This window comes from Microchirus variegatus, assembly GCF_963457635.1.
Source record: "Microchirus variegatus genome assembly, chromosome: 10".
Classification (NCBI taxonomy): domain Eukaryota; kingdom Metazoa; phylum Chordata; class Actinopteri; order Pleuronectiformes; family Soleidae; genus Microchirus; species Microchirus variegatus.
In genome coordinates, this window is record NC_139811.1 from 25,682,865 (window position 1) to 25,707,405 (window position 24,541).

General features: G+C 39.7%; 3 protein-coding genes across 5 annotated transcripts; all 3 read right to left on the reverse strand.

Annotated features, from left to right (window-relative positions):
- Positions 1-886: 886 nt before the first annotated feature.
- eif3g (eukaryotic translation initiation factor 3, subunit G) lies at positions 887-7,779 on the reverse strand (the record flags this gene model as incomplete). Of its 3 annotated transcripts, none has more annotated exons than XM_083896821.1 (10): positions 7,698-7,779; positions 7,557-7,603; positions 6,746-6,837; positions 5,498-5,557; positions 5,302-5,406; positions 5,000-5,195; positions 3,589-3,696; positions 1,354-1,490; positions 1,063-1,169; positions 887-973 (listed from the first exon to the last, which is right to left on the reverse strand). In XM_083896821.1, exons 1-10 carry the CDS (start codon positions 7,718-7,720, stop codon positions 958-960), a joined length of 891 nt encoding a protein of 296 aa, XP_083752947.1. In that variant the 5' UTR covers positions 7,721-7,779. The 3 variants fall into 3 exon arrangements, with proteins under 3 accessions (XP_083752947.1, XP_083752946.1, XP_083752948.1); XM_083896820.1 differs by having other exon boundaries at positions 3,583-3,696; XM_083896822.1 differs by lacking the exon at positions 887-973 and having other exon boundaries at positions 1,059-1,169.
- Positions 7,780-8,962: 1,183 nt separating this feature from the next.
- On the reverse strand, positions 8,963-9,898 carry p2ry11 (purinergic receptor P2Y11; the record flags this gene model as incomplete). The annotated part of the gene is made up of 1 exon (XM_083895967.1): positions 8,963-9,898. One exon carries the CDS (start codon positions 9,896-9,898, stop codon positions 8,963-8,965), a length of 936 nt encoding a protein of 311 aa, XP_083752093.1.
- Positions 9,899-14,015: 4,117 nt separating this feature from the next.
- ppan (peter pan homolog) lies at positions 14,016-19,837 on the reverse strand. The gene is made up of 12 exons (XM_083895966.1): positions 19,662-19,837; positions 19,308-19,478; positions 18,843-18,944; positions 17,755-17,805; positions 17,400-17,570; positions 17,101-17,177; positions 16,117-16,224; positions 15,898-16,021; positions 15,733-15,811; positions 15,413-15,542; positions 14,668-14,819; positions 14,016-14,590 (listed from the first exon to the last, which is right to left on the reverse strand). Exons 1-12 carry the CDS (start codon positions 19,674-19,676, stop codon positions 14,175-14,177), a joined length of 1,596 nt encoding a protein of 531 aa, XP_083752092.1. The 5' UTR covers positions 19,677-19,837; the 3' UTR covers positions 14,016-14,174.
- Positions 19,838-24,541: the final 4,704 nt, after the last annotated feature.

A 24,541-nucleotide genomic window follows, 5' to 3' on the forward strand; every position in this document is an offset into this window, starting at 1 on the left:
CTGCTTTCCCCCTCATTTGAGGGCACATTAGTCTGGAAGTGCAGACAGATTTATAAAATAAACTTGGCAAAAAAGTAGGTTTTCTTTTGTTGTCATGATGCTTCTTGGCAGTAAATCTAAATACTGTTGGAAAGCCTTTTCATTTCCTTAAAACATATATATATAAATACAATAAGGAAAATGCAGAATTGCATTCGATGGGTCATGAGTTGAAGAACCATACACAGTCACAACAGCCGGGCTCCGCCTCCTTTAACCAGTGTCCGTCACCCTGGCACGAACAGCACGTCCAAGCTGATCCCACAAGTGTCCAGTGCGGTTGAGGTCTGGATTGCAGGCAAGTCAGTCCACCCTCTACACTCAATAGGTCTGGAGCCATGGTGTCTGATAAACCTCGCTCCCTCATCTTTGAAGATAGACTGGAGATATTGGATTAACACTGGTTGCAGAATCTCATCTTGATATCTCTGCATTAAGATTCCCCTCCAAGGATGATGAGCCTTGTTTTTCCATCAGTAATAGCAGAATAAGCTGTTTGGCAAATTCTTCATGGGCACAAAGCAGATGCTCTGTATTCTCTCAGTATTCTGGCCAAGCATCATTGCTATGGAGTAGTTTTCTTAACACAAGAACATTTAAATACATTTAAAAGTTAGCTTGTTTCTAGTTGGGCTGGTTTTGCAGTGTCCCTAAAGTATGTATAAAAGAAGAAGAAAAGCAAACAAATTTAATTTAAGCAATTATACACTGATACAAGCATACTTAAGAGTAGAATATTAAAGCTTGGACTAATGACTTTAAACTCTCATAAATGGGACACACTGAACATTTATGCATGAATAACATGTGTCTGTAAATGTAAAGGATAACACCTCAACAAGAGCTGTGTGATAACAATTTGCTTTATTTTGTTTAGATAACCACCGCTGACAAATGTGGCGCCATCTTGGAATTTCTTCAGTTGTTTGACGGTCTGAAAACATGAGGAAAAACATGAGTAAAAAAAATAAACAAATTAACTTCTGCAATGATGTAACAAGTGAAAAAATAAATTAAACTTACTTGGCCCATTCAACATTGAGAATAAGATGATCGTAACCAAATCCTGACACTCCCTGGATGGCTCTGGACGCGTCCTCGCGACGATGGAAACTGATGAATGCAAAGCCCTGAAGACAGCAGAAGACAAGTTGGACCACGTTTGGTTTTATGTCAAGTGTAGGACAAACCCAAAAAAGTTCATCGAGCAGAAAAAATGATGCTGTACTGTTTTAAATGATCCCTGTTTTTCAATTTCTAACACATAATTTGAAACATTAAATGTGAAACGTGATGGTCTTGGTGAGCTCTGACCTTGGACTGTCCAGTGTTCTTATCCTTGGCCAGATAGATCCTGGAGATGGAGCCAAACGGTCTGAACAGCTCCTGCAGGTCCGTCTCGCGGGTGTCCTCCGACAGGTTGGTCACACGGATGGTGGCGTTGTCGTCGGCTGTCAGGAGACACAAACGCTTGCTTGTACCGTGTACAAAAAACAGACCATTTCTGGCAGTGAAAATATATTCAATAGCCACAAGGTGGCGACTCAGCTGGTTTTAAAAGGACTTGGACAGCCTGTCGTGAACTATCAGTCACTTTCATTGACTTAAACAACATGTTTTACGTTTAATACATCGATTGAAATGTAGACTGAAATGTTCTATATTGTCGTTGTTGTTGAAGTGAGAGTGAGGGGCCTTGTATACTATATTTTAAAGGCGCCATATGTAAGAATGTGGCCAAAAACTGTTACTACAATCAAATTCAAAATACCGAGGTCTTTTAGGTTTCGTTTCATTTCCATTGTAGCTCAGACGTAACTGGCAACCCGTGGTTGCTCGGCAACTGAGACTCTACTGACTGCCAGTGGTGGAATGTAACGAAGTACAAATAATTTTTTAGTACCTGCTCTTGCGAGGTTCCAAGCGGGATGAGGCGATACTATGTGTGACGTTGCCATACTGCCGGCCACTGATTGAGTGCCGTCACAGGAAGAGAATTAACTGATTCTAACGATTCAATTACACTGAAAACAACTGCTTTACAAGTCGCTAGTTTGTCTGTTAGTGCAACTGTGCACTGATGATGTACCTACTAGGCCTGAACGATATATCGATTTTATCGATTCATTCAAGTTTTTTGTTCCGGACGATTTTAAAAATAAAAACATTGATTATATCTCCTGTTACTACGGCGTACCTTTAACCTCTTCTTCCCTGCTCGAAAATGACATGCCCAAACTAAATAGAGTAAATCTCTGCAGTTACAAGCTCTATGTGAATTATCTTGGTATCAACATAAAGGTAACACTTGTGAGATTCCACCAGAGGTGTAAGTTTCACTGTAGATGCCACTGTGTCAGAGTAAATGTACATGGAACACAGCATAACTGAAGGATTTTTTTCTCTCGCCTAAAAAAATATTGCATTTTAAAGCAAATATCACCTTTAAAATATGCAGGAGGAGCTGTAAACACATGGAGGTCATGTAACAACATGAGCTGTGCAAAGTCTGATGCTGCTGCCTAAGTTAAGCAGAGTGAAATGACAGAGGTTTTAGTAAAGAGATGTCTAGGCGTTCTCTCTTTTGGAACAGTTTGGCTCCATTATTAAAATCATTGAATTATTAAAAACTATTTAATTTTATTTACATGTCACTATTGGTCTAAAGAGAAAAAATTATGATACCTCGCTGTAAATCGATGCTCCCTGTGCGGTGCGTATTAACTCTGTGACTCTGCACCGTCTTCAGTTACGCAGCGCTATAGCTCTGGCTTCAAATGCATGTGAATCACTATTCATTAGTGAGTCAAAAGGACAGAAATTCATATGACACATTTGTGCGGACATTCGCCTCTCTCTAATCAGAACGATCTAATGTCGCTCTGTAATGATCAATCAGACCGGGATTTGTTCCCAAAGCATGCTGGGAAGTGTAGTTCTTCATTAGAAGTGGTTTTGTTCCAGTGGAAATAACTTGTTTTGATAAACAGCAAAGGTAATACAACATTTCTGCTTGTATTTCTTAAAAGTCAGTTGTTGTTTTTTGCTCTTATTTTGGGGCTGGATCCGGGAATCTTGGTCTTAGAGTGATAAAAATGCTACCGCTGGAATCTGTGGATTCTCCGCTGTCCAGTCGACACGTTTTTTTTTTACATAATCATGCTGGCGCTCTGGTGCCACTTTTCAATGAGTGCGCTGTAACATTTTTCCGCTCCTGCTGGTTTAATCCATCGGTGTTTTAACTATATTTTGTGAACATAAAAATGGTGTATGAGCTTTTAGCTGCGTCTCTTTGTTTGTCTCTTGTGTTTGTCTTTAGTGTGTGTGTGTGCATGTGTGTTTTCTGTTTGAAATAATTGAAAGCAACATAAATCTTTCAACATTTTCTGGCGGTTGAATGGAATTCTTGAACTTGAAATATGGGTTATTTAGTGGAACAGCGCTGACTGACTGAAAACTGATGTTCACAGACTGGCCCTCCAGGTGTAAACTTGCTGAGTCATTAAGTAGAGTAGATAATAAAAAGGCAGGTGAAACACTCACACTCACCTCTGCGGTTCGGCTGCATAGACTCTCCCCTTCTAGTGCTACCGTCCCGCAGGCTCGGAGGAACGTATTTCCCAGTCTTGCTCTGTGCAGGCTGCGCTGGTTCAGGTTCTGGTTATGAGAAAAGAGAGAATAATCAATATTCCGTGTATTTAGAGGGAACATTTTGAATTTTACAAACACAAAACCTTTTGTTTAAATTACTAATGCTTATCGTATTATTAACATAGAAAGTGCAATAAATAACAAAACGACCTTAATTTGTCGTTATTTACATGGATAATCAGTAACTGATTCTAACTTGGACTGCTCGCAGTCATGATGGGCCCCACACAAGTGTCCCCCACGCAAGTCGGTCGTTGCAGCAGTTCCCTGACATCACCGACCCCCTCACTCAACAGTCTTCAGTCCTAAGAAATTGGCACGTTTTTTTATGTTGATTAAGCCTGGGCAATATATCGATTTTATCGATTAATTCGAGTTTTATGCTATCGCTGCATGCGACTGTATATCAGACTGAGTCTATGCTCTGGAGACCTCCGACACAACGATCAAGCTGAACAGTGCCGAACTGTAGATCATTTAAAAATAAAAAACGGCCTCAAAAATGTGGGTTAATCTCTGACAATTACCAGGGAACGACTAAAATCTCAATATTTAACACTGTATTTTAGTCCAGAGACTGTGACACAGACACGGAATCTGTGCTACGGTCATGGAGGACGTATTTAAATATTTTAATTAACCGACACTGAAACACTATGTATGTGTGTAAAACATAATGCATTTACACATAGTACATCATATGAATAATTATTTTGTCTTTAATAATTAAAAAAAAAAATCAGATTTAAATCGCAAATCAATTTTTTTATAAATAACACGGATTTTATTTTTAGGCCATATCGCCCAGCCATAATGTCAGTGCAATAAATGTGCTTGAACATGTTTGCTCGTTGCCATTGTAGGCAAAACACCAAAATTCTAAATGACCTACTTCCTGAAAAAATGGTTACAGTCAACTGTTTTGTTCGTCTTGGTTTGTTCGTCTTGGTTTATAACTTCGGTGTAACTCAAATTTGCCCGTTGCCACCTTAGGGGGTGTTATTGAGCCCTTGAGCAACAAAGATCCGGGAACTATGCCGATATTGCATTTTCGCCAGACATGATGTCCATGAAAATTTTCAGGCCCCTGCCATTTGTGGCTCGGGCTCTAATTGGTAAGAGAATTAACGTTGTTGTCAGGGGAAGCAGAGTCTTGAGAGCAAACAAAGTAAGGACGAAAAAGCAGTAGAGCCATTTGAAATGTTAATCATTGTTAAATAACACACAAAAATGCCTTATATTGGCCCTCTAATAATGAGCCAGGCTGATAACTGGTCAGACCCTAAAGTGAATGGTGAGCTGATGTTACCAGATCCCGCAGGCTTGTCCTTGTCTCCAGTGGAAAGCCCCAGTTGTTCGGCCAGCTCCTTCTGCATGGGGCCCAGCGTGTCCTTGTACGGACAGCGGGTGGTCCAGTGGTCACCTTTACAAATACGACACGACACAATCTTCTGCCCCTTCAGTTTGTTCATTGGATCCTCATCCTGGTCTTGAGCGTTCAGGTCCTGCAAGGGATATCGATGCCGTCGTCAGTCACAGATAACAGAATTCACACGTGTGTGTGTGTGTATTTAGTGTGTTACGGGGACGGGCTCAGAACGGATCTTTCACCTCTTTGCTGGAAATGATAGTCATGTTGACGTCGTCACTGACTGTGGTGGTGGCAACATTAGGACCTGGTGGATCAAACTCAGAGTTTCCAAATTTCTTCCAGTTCTGAAATGGGAGAACACAAAGATCAACGTTAACTAGAGTTTGATCATTTAAACGTAACTGCAGCTACAGCTACGGTGAATTTAAGACAGACCTTTCTCCTGGCCACAGCTTTTGAGGCCTTTCTCGTCTCGATCTTGAAAGTCCGAACAATCTGTAAGACAAAAAAAGGCAAATGTTTTACCTCGCACAAGCAAAACAAATGATTTAACAATGTTAATTCCTTAAAAATACAACTTCAAATGACGTGATGCCTACATATACTGTCCAACTGCATTTTTTCTTATTGAAAATATATTCTACAAAACTAAAATATGCCATATATATTTACTTCCTGTCCTCTATGTGTAGCATGCATCCAGTTTTGGATATTTGTTTAAAATGTATCTAAATCTATTCAAATTTATTTTCTGCCCTATCTGGCATAACTTCTAAAGTGTTTTGTAACCTCATGTGGATACAAACTTCTATAACAGATAGTACGTTGATGACATCAATATGTGCTCTGATGACTGCAGTTTCCTGCTGAAAAGTTCTAGTATGAACAGTTTGATGTGTCTGAATTCATCTTGTTCCTTACCGATTTGTGAAATGTTTACATAAATATACATGAATGTACCATTTTCGAAAGCATTTTAATGAAAATTAATGTGCTGTGAATGAAATATGAAATTAAATAAAATGTCTTTAAAATTCAGATGAATAAAATCTGTTTGTCTGCTTGTCTATTATATTCCATGCATATGATTGTCTCTTATTCTATTGATTTGTAAGAGAAATAAATTGCAATAACTGTAGCAAAATAAAAAAGTGATGCCTTCTTTCTGTGGCAGAAACTTAATCACTGATGGGGTAAGCTGAAGTTAGTGGCATTTTGTTTACATTTGCATAATTTTTATGCATTTCAGAGGAAAAATAAGAATGCAAACTACATGCAAAACAGTGAACGTGACTTTATCGGAATGAGGATTATATCAGTATGTATTACAATTCAACAGAAATCCAAATAATTTGTTTCTAGATACATCATATTACTAAGAACTTGTGAAAAAAGGTTAAATATGTTGATTCAATTAATACATTTTTGAGATGATTGACAGTCGCACCACATGACATGTTTGAGGGTAATGACCAATTAATTTATGCAAAAAAACACCAAAACGTCGTAATGCATGATGTTGACATGTATACAAGGCAATCAGAGACGGCAGACTTCTCCCCATGTGCGTAAGCACAGAAAAACACACAGAGCCACCAAAAACAATACTTCAATCCCACTCCATGGGGTGAAGTAATGATCAACGTCAACACAAGTGACATAATAAAAATAAAGTCACGTTACCCTGTACTTTTTTCCATCATCTTCGTCTAGTTTATAATCTGTGATGGTTTTGATGTTTCCTTTGATCGTTTCTTTGGGGGAAGGTAGTGTCCCTGCAGGAAGACAAGCCATTACAGTCAAATGTTACACAGACAAAATGAAGTGCTTTTGTTTATTTGGTCTGATGTAACCAACAGTAGAAAATGAATCAGTTTCTAACGTGCATGTGCGGAGTTAATTTGCTAGACGTCACATTTATTAAAAACGTTGAATGTAAATACGTTACAATAACAACTTTGCCATATGTGACGTTATTACAAAATCAATCCAGGCAGTTTCTCCTCCCGGAGCTGTCTCTCAAATCAACAATTATGCATGCACTGCACACATTGTTCTCATATTCCCAATAATGTGTACGTTTTATATTTTCATATCTTCTACGAAAAATAATACTCTTGTTTATATATGTGTTGTTTATTTGTATTTGGAAAAATACAAATACAGTTGGCTAAGTTTAAACCTGATTCTGGGGGGTTACAGCCTCTAATGATATACCCTGTTAGCACCAGGCTAACTAGCTCTTAGCAGACTGACAGCTTGCGTCACGGTCCACATGATGGCTTTTTATCAATAAATCGCTAATAAATTTCAGTCACTTTACTGAATTTGAATTATTCCAAATTAAAATTTCATGATGTTAGGTGTATTTAGCTCCGGTGGGACGCCCGGTAAACACGTGGAGGTGGAAGCCGCCTTTCCGGCCTGCCAGACAACTAACTGACGGAGGTGCTCGCGTTTGCTAAAGAAGCTAACTGGCTTCTCTTTTTTTTACCTTCGTCTCCCTCCTCCTCGACTTGGTCTGCCCAGCTGGGCTTCGAGCTGTGGGACAAAAAGGCACAGTGAGAAACAAAAGACCGATAAAATAACACAGCAAATGTGACTTTATATTGTTTGGTGTCTTTATAAAACGCACTCGTCGTATTCGATCGACGGCATCCTCTCGGCTAGCGTAGCTCCACGACCGGAAAGAGCGGACCAGCGTCAGCCGACGCGCCACCACACGCTTTCCGGTCTACGCACTTCACGATAAAAGCTCAAATTTTGTGATTTTCTTTTTGTGAAATTCAGTTTAAAATAGAATTCAGAGAGTTTGAACTGCTACCCCTCACTGCACAAACACGTTTATAATAATACATATTGATGTGTATGGAAAATATATTATTCATGCTGTCAAACCTCAAAGTACTTTTAAAGTGTGTTTTTGTGGGCATTTTCTTTTTCTTTTCCTTTTTTTCAAATTGATCCTGTTTTGTGACCCTTTTTTTATTTAAATGTACAAACAAGGCGCAGTGAAAACAGCATACAAAATAAATGACATACAGTATACTGAGTAGAAAGAAACATTAAAGGTGCAGTATGTAATAAAGCTAAAGCAACTGGCCATAAAATCCTCCTAATATGTCACAGAGACTCAGGAATAATGTTCATATAACAAACTGAACTCACCAACAACAACAGTACAGACAAAATATTTGCATTAAAAAAAATATTTTGCAGACTGTAAATCATGTTTGTGTTTTGGCATGTGGCGCCACCTACTGCCGTCTACCAATCATTGCAGTCAGTAGAGTCCAAGCTGCCGAGCAACCACGGGTTGCCAGTTACGTCAGAAAACGAAACCTAAAAGACCTTGGTATTTTGAATTTGAATGTAATAACCGTTTTTGGCCACATTCTTACATATGGCACCTTTAAACTACAATAAATTTCTTGGGGGTCTATTAATTTATTATATCGTGTGCATCTTGGCAGTTTTTTCTGCTGATTAAATATTGTAAAGTACTTCTTCCTCACTAGAAAAGTGTGAATTTCCAGCAGAAAAATTATACATATCCCAAAAAAAAACTTACCCGAGCTTCTTGACCCTGCCCTTCCCCACTGTCACTGTGGCACGTCTCACAAAATTTTACTGTAAAAACTGAGAAAAATCTACAATTTCCTATTGTAAAATATACATTAAAAGTCTTTGATAGTCTTTCACTGGCAGCTTTTACCGAAATCTTGACAAACATGAAGAAAAACAATCGTAATATGCCTGTTTTTGTTTTTTTCAAATTCACATTTTTTTTTCTTTTTTCTCTAACTTAATAAGTTAAAACACATTTTGAGTCAGACAGAAATGATGATCATCAAAGTATTTTACATGAAGTGTCATTTTATTGAAAAAGGATGTGCAGCTTTACTTTCTCATCACTATGTTGTCCTCCGAGGTTTTACTACAACAACAAGCGACTCTAATACTGTCAAACAAGGCCATGTAAAGGACTGGGTGGATGCACATGTTGAGTGTGGCCAGGCCCTTTGACACTTGGTACATGTTATAAACCCAGCAGACGGGCATGGACGGATCACGGATCCTCAGATACAAGTGATACGTCTGAAACACATGGTAGGGCACGAAGGAAACGGCATAGAGCGCAATCACTGACAGCACCAACAGCGCCACCTTGCGTTTCTCCAGCCTGGTTAGGCCGACACTTTTGCACACCACGCAGATCACCACGCAATAAGAAATGAAGGTAACCACGAAGGGAACGAGGCAACCAAACACGGCCAGAAACATTTTGTACTTGAAGTGAGCGACTTCATCTCCGGGATTCTGGTCGCAAAAGGAAACGCACAGGTTCTTCTTCGTGCGGACATTCTGGCAAACGGAGGCAAACTTCAACACAGGGCAGGAAATGCAACCGACGACAATCCAGATGATGACACTGACGGCTTTGGCGTGGGCCGGCTTCACGTGGGAACGGGCAAAGAAGGGCCACAGGAGGGCCACACATCGGTTCACACTTATTGCCGTGATGAGGAAGATGCTCACGTAGAGGTTGCATGTGAAAAGGAACCTCTCGATTTTGCAGGCGGCGCCACCAAACATCCAGTTTTTCCCCAGTGAATAGTAGGCGATGAGCAGAGGCAGCGTGAGGACGTAGAGCAGGTCACTGACAGCCAGGTTACATGACAGGACGACGCCGGTGTGCCAGTTCCGCCTCTCCCTGACCACCAGGAGCCACAGGGCAAACAGGTTTCCTGCCAGGGCCACGATGAACTCGATCCCGTACACCGAGGGCAACAGCGCAATCTGAAACCTCTCACACTCTGAGAAATTGTTCACCATCTTGGTTGCTCTCGTGCAAGTTTTTATCCAGCAGTATCTGTAATTAGAAGAGAACATTAACAGCAGGATTTGAACCAAAGCGCCACAAAGAAGCACAAGAAGGTTTTAAATCTCACATAGAGTGGTCCTGTTGCACATATATGTTAGTTATGGAGGTCTACTTACATACATTAACTTGTTTTTATGGTCAAAAACCTCCTAGTTGCTGTAAACGAGCCGATTGAAATCCTCTTTTCTGACTGTGTTTCCCAGCCGCGAGATTTGAGACTCAACTCCCTCACCCAGAAGACAGAGTCTTGTGATTGGCCAGTACCGGGAAGTAAACCCGCTCTCAGAAGCGCAGCTCCCCCCTCTGGAACGGTGGATGCACTGCTCCTCATTATCAAAACATTGTTTTAACAATGTTTAAAAATAGCTTCTTCACGACTCCCCGCCGCAGTCCCTTTTATGACTTTGACCCGGAGTCAGACCCAGAGTCAGAAGACACTGTCGCTTGTGAAACACCTCCACAACGGACGTTATTCTTCTTCTGCGGTTCAATGTACGCAACCGGATGTGCCCGGACTAGTGCCCGGAGCAGGACGATCCGCTGTTCAGGAGAACCGCTGTTTACGTAACCGGACTGGGTTTTTTCAGAGATCTCGCTGAGCCCGAGATTACAATAAAACACAGCGTTCTCAGCAATGGCTGAAATGTTTGTTTAGAACCTTCAGGGCTTCTTAAACGAGTTAATTGGAACTCCCGGTCTAGGTCCTCTTTAAACATTGGAAGTCAGAGACTGGAACTTTATGCTGTGTTCATAAACCTAACACAGACGACTTCACTCTAGCTGTCGTTTGCAATACCAGTCAAACAAAATGCTAGAAGGCCTCAAGGTCTGAAACTCATGGCCCGCAGGGCCACACGAGTTTGAGACATTTGCTTTACACGGTCGACAGCAGAAGAGTGTTTGGCGACGACAAATTATAGAATTCAGTAGTGCTTCACTTTTGTCCCGATATCATTTTAGGTCATGTTGAATCCCCTCAGGGCTAACAACAATGTAAACGTTTTTTTCTAACAAGCTAAGCTTAAAAATAGTTATGTGTATGGACCATTAACAAGAAAAGTAGCTGTGGCAGCCATTTTAGAATTCCAGGTCTGTGTTTTAGGTGTTCCCGTTGAAGAAATGCACCCTCAACTCGGGAAAATTTAGGTGCATCATGTAATAAATCTAAAGCAACTGGCCATAAAATCCTCCTAATATGTCACAGAGACTCAGGAATAATGTTCATATAACAAGCTGAACTCACCAACAACAACAGTACAGTACATTTAAAAAAAAAAATCATGTTTATGTTTTGTTTATACCATTGTTTCTCAAAGTGCGGCCCAGGGGCCAATGGCGGCCCGCAGAAACATTTCTGGCGGAATGAATTAAAGTCGATAGTTTTAATCCAGGAGCTACTTTGCTTGTTAAATGTTTATTGGACATTACTGGATACAAACCAATAAGTGTAAACAAAAATACTGGGTATTTACCTGGTTTCTATATGGTGAATTTTAGTGTATTATTGGGTTATAAGCTGGTAATAAGCAGGTAGCTACAGCCCCCAATTACTAGCTATTTACCCAGTAAATATATGGTAACAGAAATGTGTTACTTGGTATTAACCTGTAATTAGAAGGTAAGAACAATGGCCAAAATACTGAGTAATTACCCAGTAAAGTATAAAGCGTTATTATATTAACGCTTAAATGACATTATATTAACTATTATATTACTTAACGCCAAACTGTAGAACTGCAATCTGGTCATTAAAATGATTACAAATGGGATTTCTTTCTGGGTTTTTTTCCTTTTTTTTTCCTTTGGCGGCCCTCAGTCCAATGTTGGGTTCCTAAATTGGCCCTCGGGTATCAAAACTTTGAGAACCCCTGGTTTATACTCAACGTGTTATTCGTAGCAGTATTCGCCACAATGGCAGTGGGCGTACAACCAAAATATTCAACAACTTTGTGCATATCGCTTACATGGATCACAAAATGACTGTCCGTCTCTCTGTGTTTTACGTGTTGGGACAAACATCCACCAGAATCACTTGTTGTTTTTTAAGTGATGTGGAGATGTGGTGTATCCTGATGTTGTTGTTGCTTGAAATTCAATAAAAGTGTTTAAAAAAGCAAAAAAAAAAAACGGGTCTGGGGTCCAGAACTTATCAGAAAATATAATGAAACGAATTGTAGAACTGTAGCGGAGTAGAAAGTATCGATAATTGCTGCAAAATGTAACAAAGTAAAAGTAAAAAGTAGGCACTATTTATTGTAGTTAAGTAAAGTACAGATATGTGAACAAAAGTATTACTTTGTATTTGTAAAGAAGTATTTGAACTTAGTTACATTCCACCACTGGCAGTCAGTAGAGTCTCAGCTGCCGAGCAACCACGGGTTTCCAGTTACGTCTGAGCTACAATGGAAATGAAACGAAACCTAAAAGACCTTGGTATTTTGAATTTGATTGTAGTAACCGTTTTTGGCCACACTCTTACATATGGTGCCTTTAAGTAAACGCAGCATAAACACGTAAAGCTGATCCTATAGATCCAGTGTTTGTCCATTCTGGGCTCCTGTACAAACATGGCAGACTCTGTGGAAGAGGACCAGCTCAAGGTCTGATACATAAACAACACTAAATACATTTTTGTCAGGTAAAGATGTGAAATAAAGACTTTTTTTTCTATCAACATTTTCAACTTCAGGGTGTTTGTAGTGGTGATTTCTCAGCTTTCCTTGTACCTGTAGCATATTCATACATTTGTACATGAGTGCACAAACAAAATAAATGTACAATCTCATCAGTAAAAAAAAGAAATGCAGTTATAATGTAATGGCAGATCGGTGTGTGTCGAAAAAAAAGAGAAAAGCACAAATTAAAAATGTTTAACTCTTACTTACCAATGAGCAGATTTATGTCATGAACTGAGGCATGATATAAGAATCTAAATGTTAAATCCTGTGGTCAAATATCTTACAAAACCCCCCAAAAACTTCTTCTGTCTGTACGACATTTGAGTGAAACATGGAGACGTCGGTCAATAAAAAACAGTTCCTCTTCTCCCTTTGCAAAAAGTGTCGCAAGACAAAAGAAGCAGAACTGTGCCGTTTGCACATGTGCATCCGTGAACCACAGGGCATTTAAATGATGGTAGAAGAGCATGATTCATTTGAAGAGTGCATTCATGTGTTAAACATGTCATCCACAAAAGTGTTGCAACAGCCGCTTTATCATCACCGCAGCACTAACACTGTCACAGATCATCAAAGCATGAGTCTACTACACTGCTTCATACACTAATACAGTCCTTCTCAAACAGTGGGGTGGGCCCCCCCTGGGGGGGTGTGGTGCGATGCCAGGGGGGCGTATGTTTTTACAACGTATTTAACCTGGCTTTTAGAAAATCATATTTTTTCAGTGTTGCTCCCTGTTTTTAATAAAATTAAACTTTTTTGTTATGTACACATTGTCAGTTTGAGGTGTATGATTTGAAACTTATAATCCAATCAAATGTATTTTTAAAGCACATTTAATAAACAGCAGTTGACCCAAGTGCTGTACAATTCTAAAAATACAGAGCTGCAACTAACAATTATTTTGATAACCAATTAATCTGTAGATTATTTTCTCGATTCATCAAAGTAATTCTTTGGTGTTTCTCAAACCGTGACATTCTCAAATGTCTTGTCCAAACCCCAAATGTAATGTTTATCACAGTGGTTTTATCTAAGTTCGTCCTTCTGTTTGCAACTTCCTGTCTGCAGTTCTTGAGCTCTTGGTGGTGGTAGATGATCGGTGTAAAGAATGTATGAATAGATAGTTTTTAACCTTGCCCTACTTGGCATCAACTATTACAAGTTACTTATTCCCATCAAGCTATTTTATTTTAATACATATATTATAAAAATTTGTCATTCATATTACTGTAGACGATATAACCCTCCTCCAAGATATTTATACATATATATTTTACAAAAAAACAACTTTTTTTCAGCAAGTCAAACATTTTTTCTGATTTCTCATTCACTGTGATTTTTAAAAATTTATTAAAACGAGTACAATTTCAGTATTAACTCACACCTTGTGAAAAATGTAGCTCTTTATTTTCCATATTGGTTCCTCTGCTGATTTTCAGCTAACAAGAGTCTTACACACACAACCATCAAGCGTTGCCTTCATGGCATTGATGGTGAAGTGAATGTTTGCTGCCACCTGGTGGCGAGTCCAGACAGAAGCGCAGATTCAAACTTTTCCCTTCCTCTGTTTGAAACCTTTCTTCTTGAAGCCCTGCTTGCCCTTCTGAGGCCTGAAGTGTCCGTCCTTGTTTGTATTCCCACCAAATGTTTTTTTGCCCTCAAATTTCTTCTTCCCACCAAATGTTTTTTTGCCCTCAAATTTCTTCTTCCCACCAAACGAATTTTCTCGATCACCGTGTCTTCTAGCCCCGAATGGCTTTCCTCCAGGCTTCATTTTACTTCCAAATGGTTTCTCCCTGTCCCCTGAGGTCTTCCGTCCTTTTCCTGGTTTGTCTCCAAATCGTCCTCCTGGACCATTTCTCTTTGGAGATCTGGCATCTCCATCTCTGGACATTTTCCTCTTCTTCACAAATCCTTGTGGCTTCTCTGAGCTCCGCCTCTTCTTGGCAGCAGGGAACATGTCTGCAAAAAAGATACTTTTTTTAGTAACTTGTTCAAAATAAAGACACATATTTTATGAAACACTTTGTTTTATTCACCTTCATCTGGCTCCTCTCCGACAGCCTGTCTGTAATATTCCGCCTCGTCATCAGATTCAACAGCAGCTGCTTGAGCCTCCTGCATCCCAGGATCCTCCACCTCACTGTCCTCTTCAGCCTCTTTCTTCTTTATGCCCTCCAGACTCTTCTTTCTGTCATGAGTGCAATCAACATTTCAATTTGTGAAAAAAATCCTGCCAGAGAATCTTGATCTCAATTCTATGCAAAAACTGTGATTCATATTTCTCCGACAATCGTGCAGCTTCTGGCAAATATCACATTAAATTGGACCCTTATCTAGCAGTTCTATGTAAAATAATAATTTTTTTTTAGCCGTTGGCGCTTCTTTTGAAAGCGTTTTGTGTGATATGAACGTTCCCAAGTAACAATTATTAAAATAGCTCATAAAAAAAATCGAAAACTGACAATTATGGATCATTTTGAATTAATTGAAACTTGATATGGGGGGGGTGCCCCAATTCATTGATGCACTTGGAAAAGGGAGGAATCCTACACTTTGACCACTCCACTAAATGTCACAAATTCTTACTGGACCTTTTTAGTAAATCTGTTCACTGAATGTGTAAGTTCCCAACAGCCATCTTGAGGTTTGACCATCGAAATCTTAATTGACATCAAATTCTGTACTCCTTGAAGACATTCTTGTGATATGGCGTTTGTAAGAATGAGAGGGACAGACAGACAAACGGTAGTCTCTTGTGTGGTTAGCAGATCTTCAGCTTACTTGTTCTCGTCTCGTTTCTCTTTCTTCTGAGCGACATTTTGTGCCTGCCTCTTTTTCCGAACCTCCTTCTCCTTCATCTGAGCCTCTTTCCTGTTCAGGATCTCCTGTATTTCCTCCTCAGTCTTGGAAACTGCAGAACCACAACAGAAAAGTTCTGAATTAAGAAAAGTTTGCGCCAGGAGCAGAGGAAACCAAATAATCCCTAGATGTATCAGTAAGCGTTTACTTTTAGAGTAGAAATCATAAAGAATTTCATACTTCATTTTGTCATCATACACACCTGAAGAAAAAGCAGAAGAAAAATTCACTGAGCGACTCACTTAAAGAATGATAAAGGACGTCTCCTTCTCCCATGCCCTCTTGGATCTTCATCAGCTGCAGAGTCATGCGAGGACCAATCTGAGAACAAAGACCTGAATTTAGATTCCACCTCAGAAAACAATCAATATCCAACTTCTAAGAATAACTTAAATGCTTCTGCAGACCTCAGTCAAACGGACAGCGCTCTGCTGCGACGCCATGTTGCCTCTCCCGGAGTAAACCTGCGGCAGCTCGGTGATATTGTGCTCACCATCTTGTTCCGCTTCGCTCTCTGACAGGTTTGCGCCCCTGAGAAGCAGACAAACAAAACACACATCTGTAAGAAACGCGACACCATAATGGACACGCATGCAGCCGCAGACAAAGTTGCAGCTCAAACTTACTTCATCAGCAGCTCGCTGATGTCCTCAAGCTTGCTCATGTTGGGGAATCGCTCCTGCATCAGCTTCTTCACTCCACGGCTCATGCCGACAGGAACCACCTTCAGGCTGCTGCAGTCAGAATCAGATCATTTTGGTCAGTTTGAAATCGGATTAATAAACTGCAGAAACATGGTGATGATAGTGTAGAGGGGCTCATCAGTGCGTTTACTTTGAACTTAAATCACTGAACAGTCAAGTCCTGATTTATCATCATCTGAGCCCTAAACAGTCAATACAAGATCAATTTCTGTGAAAATTACACATGGATGAAAACACTATCCAGCTATACAGACAATTTCCTTTGTTCTGCAAGTCATTTTGGCTGAAAAAAAAACTGTAGAATTCAGTTTGTTTTCTGAACATTAAAGGCACCATATGTAAAAATGTGGCCAACAACCATTACTAAAAATTCAAAATACCAAGGTCGTTTACGTTTTCTCCGCCATCGTAGCTCAGACATAACTGGCAACCCATGGTTGCTCAGCAGCTGAGACTCTGACTGCAATGATTGGTAGATGGCCGTAGGTAGCGCCAAATGTGTGATTTGCAGTCTGTAAAAGATTTTTTTAATGCGAATATTTTTTCTTTACTGTTGTTGGTGGTGAGTTCAGTTTGTTATATGAACATTATTCCTGAGTCTCTGTGACATATTAGGAGGATTTTATGGCCAGTTGCTTTAGATTTATTACATAATGGACCTTTAAGTATTTAATAATTTTTGTTCGCAGGCGATACCCGCGCATCGACTGACTAAGGGGGGGATTTAGGCCGAAAAACATCTGAAAAGTCAAATAATTTTCTTTTTAGGTTTTTCTATATTTGGGTCTTACAGGGTTAAAGCTGTGCCATTTGACTTGTTCCATTTAGACATTCTTTACACATTTATCTTTAAGACATGGTGCTAAAAATGATATCTCACCACTGACAGTTAACAGTTTTACTTACTAGTGTCTGAATTCGATTTCCTCCGACTCTGGGTTGTAATTCACCAGCACACACCTCTTGATGTTGTTGAGGCTAATCTATAAACAAACAAAAGTATAAAAAAAAACATTCATCACAAGGGTTCAGACTTGTCCATCTTAAGAGACCTGATCAGACTTTAAGCCTTTAAAAATGTCAGAAAGCGTTTACTTTTGAAGAATCTTCAGGTGAATTCAGAAGACTATACTTTCATCATGTCAACAAGGCTCATGAAATTGGTTTTTATTAGTAAGAAGCTGATTAAGTTTCCCAAAGCTCACTTTGTGCACGTTGATGGAAGGGAACAGGTTTTGGAACATGGTGGCCATGAGTTTCACATGCATGCCATCGCACCCAAAGTTATTGAGGACGAGCAGTGGATGATGGGTGAACTGCTGCTCGTGCATCCTGTGCTTCTTCAGGGTTGAAACCACATCTTTGACGAGAGAGTACTGAAATACAAACATTATGAGATCTTATACAAGCTGAAAAAAAGAGAGCTTTGCCGTCAAAAATGACTGTGCAGTATGGGCAAATCAGTAAGTTTACTTTGAAAAACATCATTCAAAAGTCAAAGAATTGTGTGTCATCATTTGTGCCCATGCGTTTTCTTCCGTGTTTTCACACAGTATTTACCTTGAGCACTCGGAAATGAAGTGTGGGGCCTTTAGGGAGTCGAGCAAGTCTCTGAAAAAAACGGAAGATATGCATCTTTATAGACAGGCTGAACATTAAGGCCACATTATACTTCTCCGACTGCAAGTGCCTTATCCGACTGCGTTACCACGGAGACCCCTCGAGCCTTCATACTTCTCCATCGTGGTGCACTGCAATTTCCCGCCCGATCAGTAGGGGCCGCTACGCAAGATTGATGTGCTTTTGGCGTCCGAGAGAGAAAGACTGTTGTTGAAACAGTGGCCGTTTCCCACTTTTCTTTTAAGATAATTTGAGGTGAGAAATCAGCAATTTAGAGTCTAAACATGTGCATTAAGATATGACGCATTTATAGTTTGGCGGCGACGTTGTCGGTGGCGATCTGCTCCGCCTCTGTGGACGCACGGTGCGCACTGTAGTCGGCTCAAAGCAGTGTTAGCTCGGCCTGGCCCTGGGACCAATCGCAGCTCTTGCCGTCTGATTTGTCCCTTGATGAACACTTAAAAAATATTGTGTGCCTCGGAGTCGTCGCAGAGGCTCTCCGACAGACTCTCCACCGATGCAGAGGGCTCTGTGTAACCTACGTAAAGCAATTTACGCAGGAGTATAAATTGGGCTTTAAAGCTTAGAGTCAGTGTGTGCAGAAAAACTGGCAACAGCAGACCCCACCTGAAACTTATACATCCAACCCCGACACATTTAAGTTGCGTTTCCACTAGCTCAAGTTGAACAATGCCAAACTGTAGATCACTTAAAATAACTTAATCCTGAAAACATTGGTTAATCTCCAATGATTACCAGGGAAATGTTTCAAATCTTAATATTTAACATAGGAGACTGGTGTATTTAGCAACAGCACAGCTGATTGCGACTGACATTACAAACACTGCTGCTAAAACGAAGTCACCACAGTTTTATACAGCTGTGCAGTGATGACTTTGCCCACGTTGAGTAGGTACTTTTTTGTAGTGGAAATGCAACCCAAGTTGTGCCATGCCGAGGCGATCCGGGACCATAGTGGAAAAGGGCCCTTGGTGACCCCTGGTTTAGCATGTACGATGTGATCTCACCATGTTGACAGTGGTCTGGGTTTTGCTGAAGATCATGAAGTGCGTCACACCCAGTGGCCCCGCGATGGAGACGAAGTCTTTCAGCACATTCTTCTTCCTCACCTGTTGAACAATAACAGACAAATGACTAAAGTTAACCTTCATGTCACAACTCGTGCAAATCAAGTTGCAAGCCGTCCCCCAGCCATACAGAAGAAAAAGAATAATGGTGGTTCTAATTGTTGTCAGAAGTCTGAGCAACATCTCCAGCCCCCGACTAAAATGGCTGCCAGCACTTTTCATCACCCTCACTGGACCACATGTCAGAGATAAACCGCAAATCCGACGTCAAACACAGAAGCACGAAACTGATGTGATGTTTTATATGCGACACAAACCAGTTGTGGTCAGACCAGTTGTTTTCAGTGCAACAACAAATAGTCGAGCCGTGCTACAACTGTACCGCGACAAAGCGTGAAAACTCACCTTCAAAGACTCTGCAGTAAAAGGAGCCATGACTCGCCTCACGTCCAGGATGAGCTGAGCCACGTTTTTCCCGATTGGACCGCGGTGAAATACGAAGGAGTGGGGGACGGCTCCATACGTCTGCTCGGCCAAATGGTTGGCTGATGTTCGGGATTTCTTCTGGTTCTTGGTCTGCGAACGCGACACAAAACAATAAGACTTCAAATAGACTTCACTATAAAATGTGACACATCGCGAACACGAATTGCAGGTATATAACACGATAAATGCCAAATTTCACACGATATATATATATATATATATATATTTAATTTACAGCGAGCAGCTAATGCTAACATGTTCGTAGTCACCTACCTTCGACTTCCCCATAATTCAACACGGCGTAGATGGCGTGGAAAACAAAAGTAGCATCAAACGCGATGCTGTGGATTTTCTACGCACAATACGTAGCGCTCATAATGGCGTGAATCATTTGTTTAAATAAAAGCGACTAACGCGACACCATCCACACGTGTCGTCTGCCTGCCCATGTGTGTACCACTAACAACCACCGTGTTCCACAAGAACAGCTCTAGAAGTGTTTCCGAGCTCAGGCGGATATACCGGAAATGCGTAGTAGTATTTAGAGAACTTGTAACAAACTGCTTTATTAGAAAAAAAAAACATAAATAAAGGAATAAAAATGCATGATTTTCTTTTTACAAAAAATATAATAAAAAAATACTAAATTGAAAATGAGCGAAGCAGAAGTTCTGAGTGCATAAAATATTGACTGTTGCCCTCAGGTGGTCACAGTGAGAAACTGCAACACCACGTGGTGGCATATCTCGAGGACATAAATCGTCAAGTATTTTGAGAATCCATAAAAAAGCTGCCGTCGTATAAATAAAAGGTGAAATTGTTGTTTGTGTCATTGTATAGTTCCTTTTTTGTAATAAACTTCAAAAATACAAATGTGTTCTTTTTTTGTCTTTTATTCCTTGAAACGGTTATTGCACAAAATACACATTAATATTGAAGAACTGCAAGATAGCTACTGGAAGTTGAAGATGTCTTGGAAAAAGGGGCCGAAGCACTCACTGAACATTTTTTGACAATTCTACAGCCATATAATCAAAATAAATCCAGATTGTAACTATGGTCATATGGCGACCTTGAGTGTCTTGAAAGGTGCCTTAAATATAATGCATTATTATTATTATTATTATTATATAAGAGGGTTTTTAAAAATATTCCACCTAAATCCAGACAGTTGTTAAAAGGGAACTAACCGTTTCCACAAGCAAATTCAACCACTCTGGGTGTTCCTCACAAAATATCAGCGTTATGACCACTATTAATATTTACTCAAACTTTGGGGGATGTTTGAAAAAAAAACCTTTCAAATAATATTATTAGGGAGAAGAGAAAACCCAACAGGTCACACAATGAGCAAACACTAGAGGCAACAGTGGAGAGAGAAAAAACTCCCTTTTAACAGAAGAAGAGATCTCTGACAGAACCAGACTCAAACCATCTGCCTCGACCGGTCGAGGTGAAAGGAAAAATGGGAGACAGAGCAGAGGTGAGGACAGAAAGGGGGGAGAGAAAGGAGGACCGATGCACCAATAAAATATTGTCGTTGTTGTAGTTCTTTTTTATGACCAGCAGATGACAACAAAAACACCTAATCTCTCAGTAGCATCCAGGAAGATGCCGTCAAAAAAACTCAGTTTTCAACAAAAGCAGTCACGCTGCTGATTTCTCCAAACACCAGTAAGTTAGTGAATTAGGGAATAACATATCCTGGAAAGTTATGTGCACACAGAGCTGTAAGTCTGGCTCACACACTGTGTCATGTCAATCAGTCAACTTTGGTGGTAAAACCACAGAAAAACTTCCTCCTCACCACAGGCGGAACAAACAAAAACATTTATTGCCAATCGTGTTTGGGCGTTTCCACAAAGGCAACACATTTAAAAAAATGTGTTGTGGTTGGCATAGTACCCCATGGTTGCTGTAGTGGTCAGCACTCTTGCCTTTGCAGCAAGAAGACCCGGGTTCCTGGGTTTGAGGCCCGTTTGGAACAACTTCAGAACGAGGGCCTTTCTGCAAGGAGTTTGCATGTTCTGCCTGTGTGTGTGTGGGTTTTCTCTGTGTTGAGTGTGAGTGAATGGTTGTTTGTCTCTATGGGTGAATTCCAATTCCTTGCTTAACCCTCAATCTTAACCCTCAATCTCAAAAATGTGCGCTCCCTCTAGTGCAAGTGCTGTCCTGATTCTCAGAAAAATTAAGTTGAGGGGCAAGTTTAAGGGCTGTATCGCCCTCAATATTGAGATTTTCCAAGACCACCCTTGGGAGCAAGGGCTACCCAGAATGCATTGCGTGTTATCACATAAGAAAGATGGTGTCGAAAGCAGTGAAACGAGTGCGATACAAATTAAGTATTTTCTTTGTTAATAGAGATATAAAAATGAAAATTATTTTATGATCTTTTGTCAATAGTCAGCCGGTGCGCACACGCGATCGTTTGCTATGGTTTACTTTTCAATAAGCCGTGGTGTGTGGTAACTGTCAGCTGAATATGTCCGTGGTTGTGGTATTTGTATGAGTATCATCTTATAACTAACTGACAAACTAATAACTTGACTGAAATAAAATAATAAATAAATAGTCGTGACGTAAATGTGTTCTTCTTCTTTTTTGGAGTTGACAGACTGGACGCAGCTTTCGCGTTATTCTGCCCCCTACAGTCTGAAGACGTATCTGCATTTAAGGGGTGTCCCATTTCTAAGTGACAAAATCTTGGTTTTGAGTGCCAGTTAAGATAAGGGTTGAGCTTGAGGGTTAAGATAGGAATTGGAATTGGCCCTATATGTGGCCCTGTGATGGACTGGCGAACTGTCCAGGGTGTGACCCGCCTATCGCCCAATGTCAGCTGAGATAGGCACAGCACCCCCGTGACCCTCTTGTGGAGGATAAAGCGGTAGATAATGGATGGATGCCATGGTATCACACACACACTCAAAAAAGAAAACCACTGCAGGCCTGTCTGTGTGCAGCAAACTCATGAGGTCAAATGTTCAAGCTCTCTGTGTGACTAACTGAAGAGTTAGATATGAATTTGCTGCATTTTGATGTAGATATTTGAATTCAAACTAACACATTTATGTACAATAAACTATTTCTCAGGGACATGTGTGTGTGTTGAATGGGTATCTGTGTTTAGTGGACGACCTTCAGAAGATCAATCAGTGCTTCCAGAGTTGTGATTTAAGAGTCTTTGTTGCGTATTTTCCCTCTTCTGATCCATTTTTAATGACCAAATGTAACAATATCAACATTATCATTAGCAAAAAAAAAACATGAACAGTACGATTCAATTAGACAATTTAACGAAAGCACTGTGTTGTAGTAAACCACAGCAGCTGAGTTTGTGTTGGGGCATCAGGTTAATGACAAAGGGAGGAGATGTCCGAGGATTCCTGCACCCAGTCAAACAACAAGTGCTGGGAGGCGGCACCATTTGGACAGTTAGTAATTAGTTGTCTCCGTCTTCAGAGATCCTGGGACAAACGTACTCCCCAGGGACAAGGAAGAAGGAAAGGAGGAGATAGATACAGAAAAAACCCCATTCTGTTTTTACTTCAAATCAAGTAACACCCTGAATTGATTTGCTTTTAAAAGAAGGTCAAACATTTGGAAGAAGACGCTCATTAATGTGGCTTTTAATGATGTGATTTTTAAAATCTGTGGGTCCTGGAAGATTTTTTTTTTTTTTACTTCAACGCGAATACGTCCAAAACGCTTTCCAGGCTCCAGGGTGAGTAAAGAATGATCTTTCTACAATATCATCTCCTTTAAGTATAGAAACACTTTATAAATTTATAAATTATATATAATAAGTACTCTTTAAATATAACTGGACCGGTCATTATACTATAAATGTTTATATTCAGTTGGTTCCAGGAATCATGTGACCTTCTCCTGCAGGTTGTTTCAAAATAAGACGTTCAAAATGTGGATTTCTAGGGTTTTTCAGCGAGAACATGGCAGATGTTTGTTGGTGTTGACTTGTTTGGACTCATGTTTACGGTGTTGACCATGGCTGGATGTGGTTGGATGTGATTGGATGTGGAGATGACTCTTCTGTTGACTGTGAGATGGAGGTGTATGTTTATTCTGGCTGGATTGTGTTGACTGTTCACCCATCACTGTTGACCTGCTCATAAATGCCAGCTAATGGGGGAAATGTGTGTGTGTGTGTGTACTCTGACTATGTGAGGAAACATCTGGTGAAGAACCCACAACGCACACACACACACACACACACACACACACACACACACACACACACACACACACACACACACACACACACACACACACACACACACACACACACACACACACACCAAAGTGTGTGTCTTTGTAAAAAAGTGTCATAAATGTTCCTAAACAACTGAACCTCACTCTACTACTACTATTATTATTATTACTACTATTATGGTTCAATGTTTTATGATTTTAATAATACTTGTAATAATAAAAAAACGAAAAACAACAGATAACCCATTTTTATATATAATCTATATAATCATCACCATCATAATAAATAATAAATATGAAACAACATTGATATTAATCTAATTATGTTGTTTAATATTATTATTTATTGTTGACTCAACTGAAAATCCTTTTATAAAAACTTCATAATATTTTAATTTAAATATTTATCTTTTCATTGTAATATAATACATACATTACTGTATAATCATTATTGATGTGTGAATAATGTATTTACTTATTTACACCACTTAAATGTATTCCTGTAACCTCTGTTAGCACTTTCATTAATAAGTCTTTTGAATTGTGACATGTAACACATTTCTTTTAATTTAGTCAGCATTTTATTTTTTCCTTTGAACATTCTTTCAGTTTTTCTGTACAACAAATTGAATCTGTCTTTGTGTATGAAAAAGAGCTTTATAAATAAAGCTGCCTTGCTTTTACACAGTCAAATAAAAAACATAAATAACAATAAAATCAGGTCATATTGTTATAAAACAAAAGCACTAAGAGAACTTGTTAAATTTTAATTCCCGCCTTATCCTTAATCCTAAATAGTCTTGTGTCTGATTCTGGAAGCATATTCAAATGTTCCTTCAAATTCAAATTCGAATGAGTTTTGACAGAGATATGATCAAATCAAATCAAATCAAATCAAATCGAATCAAATCAAATCAAATCAAATC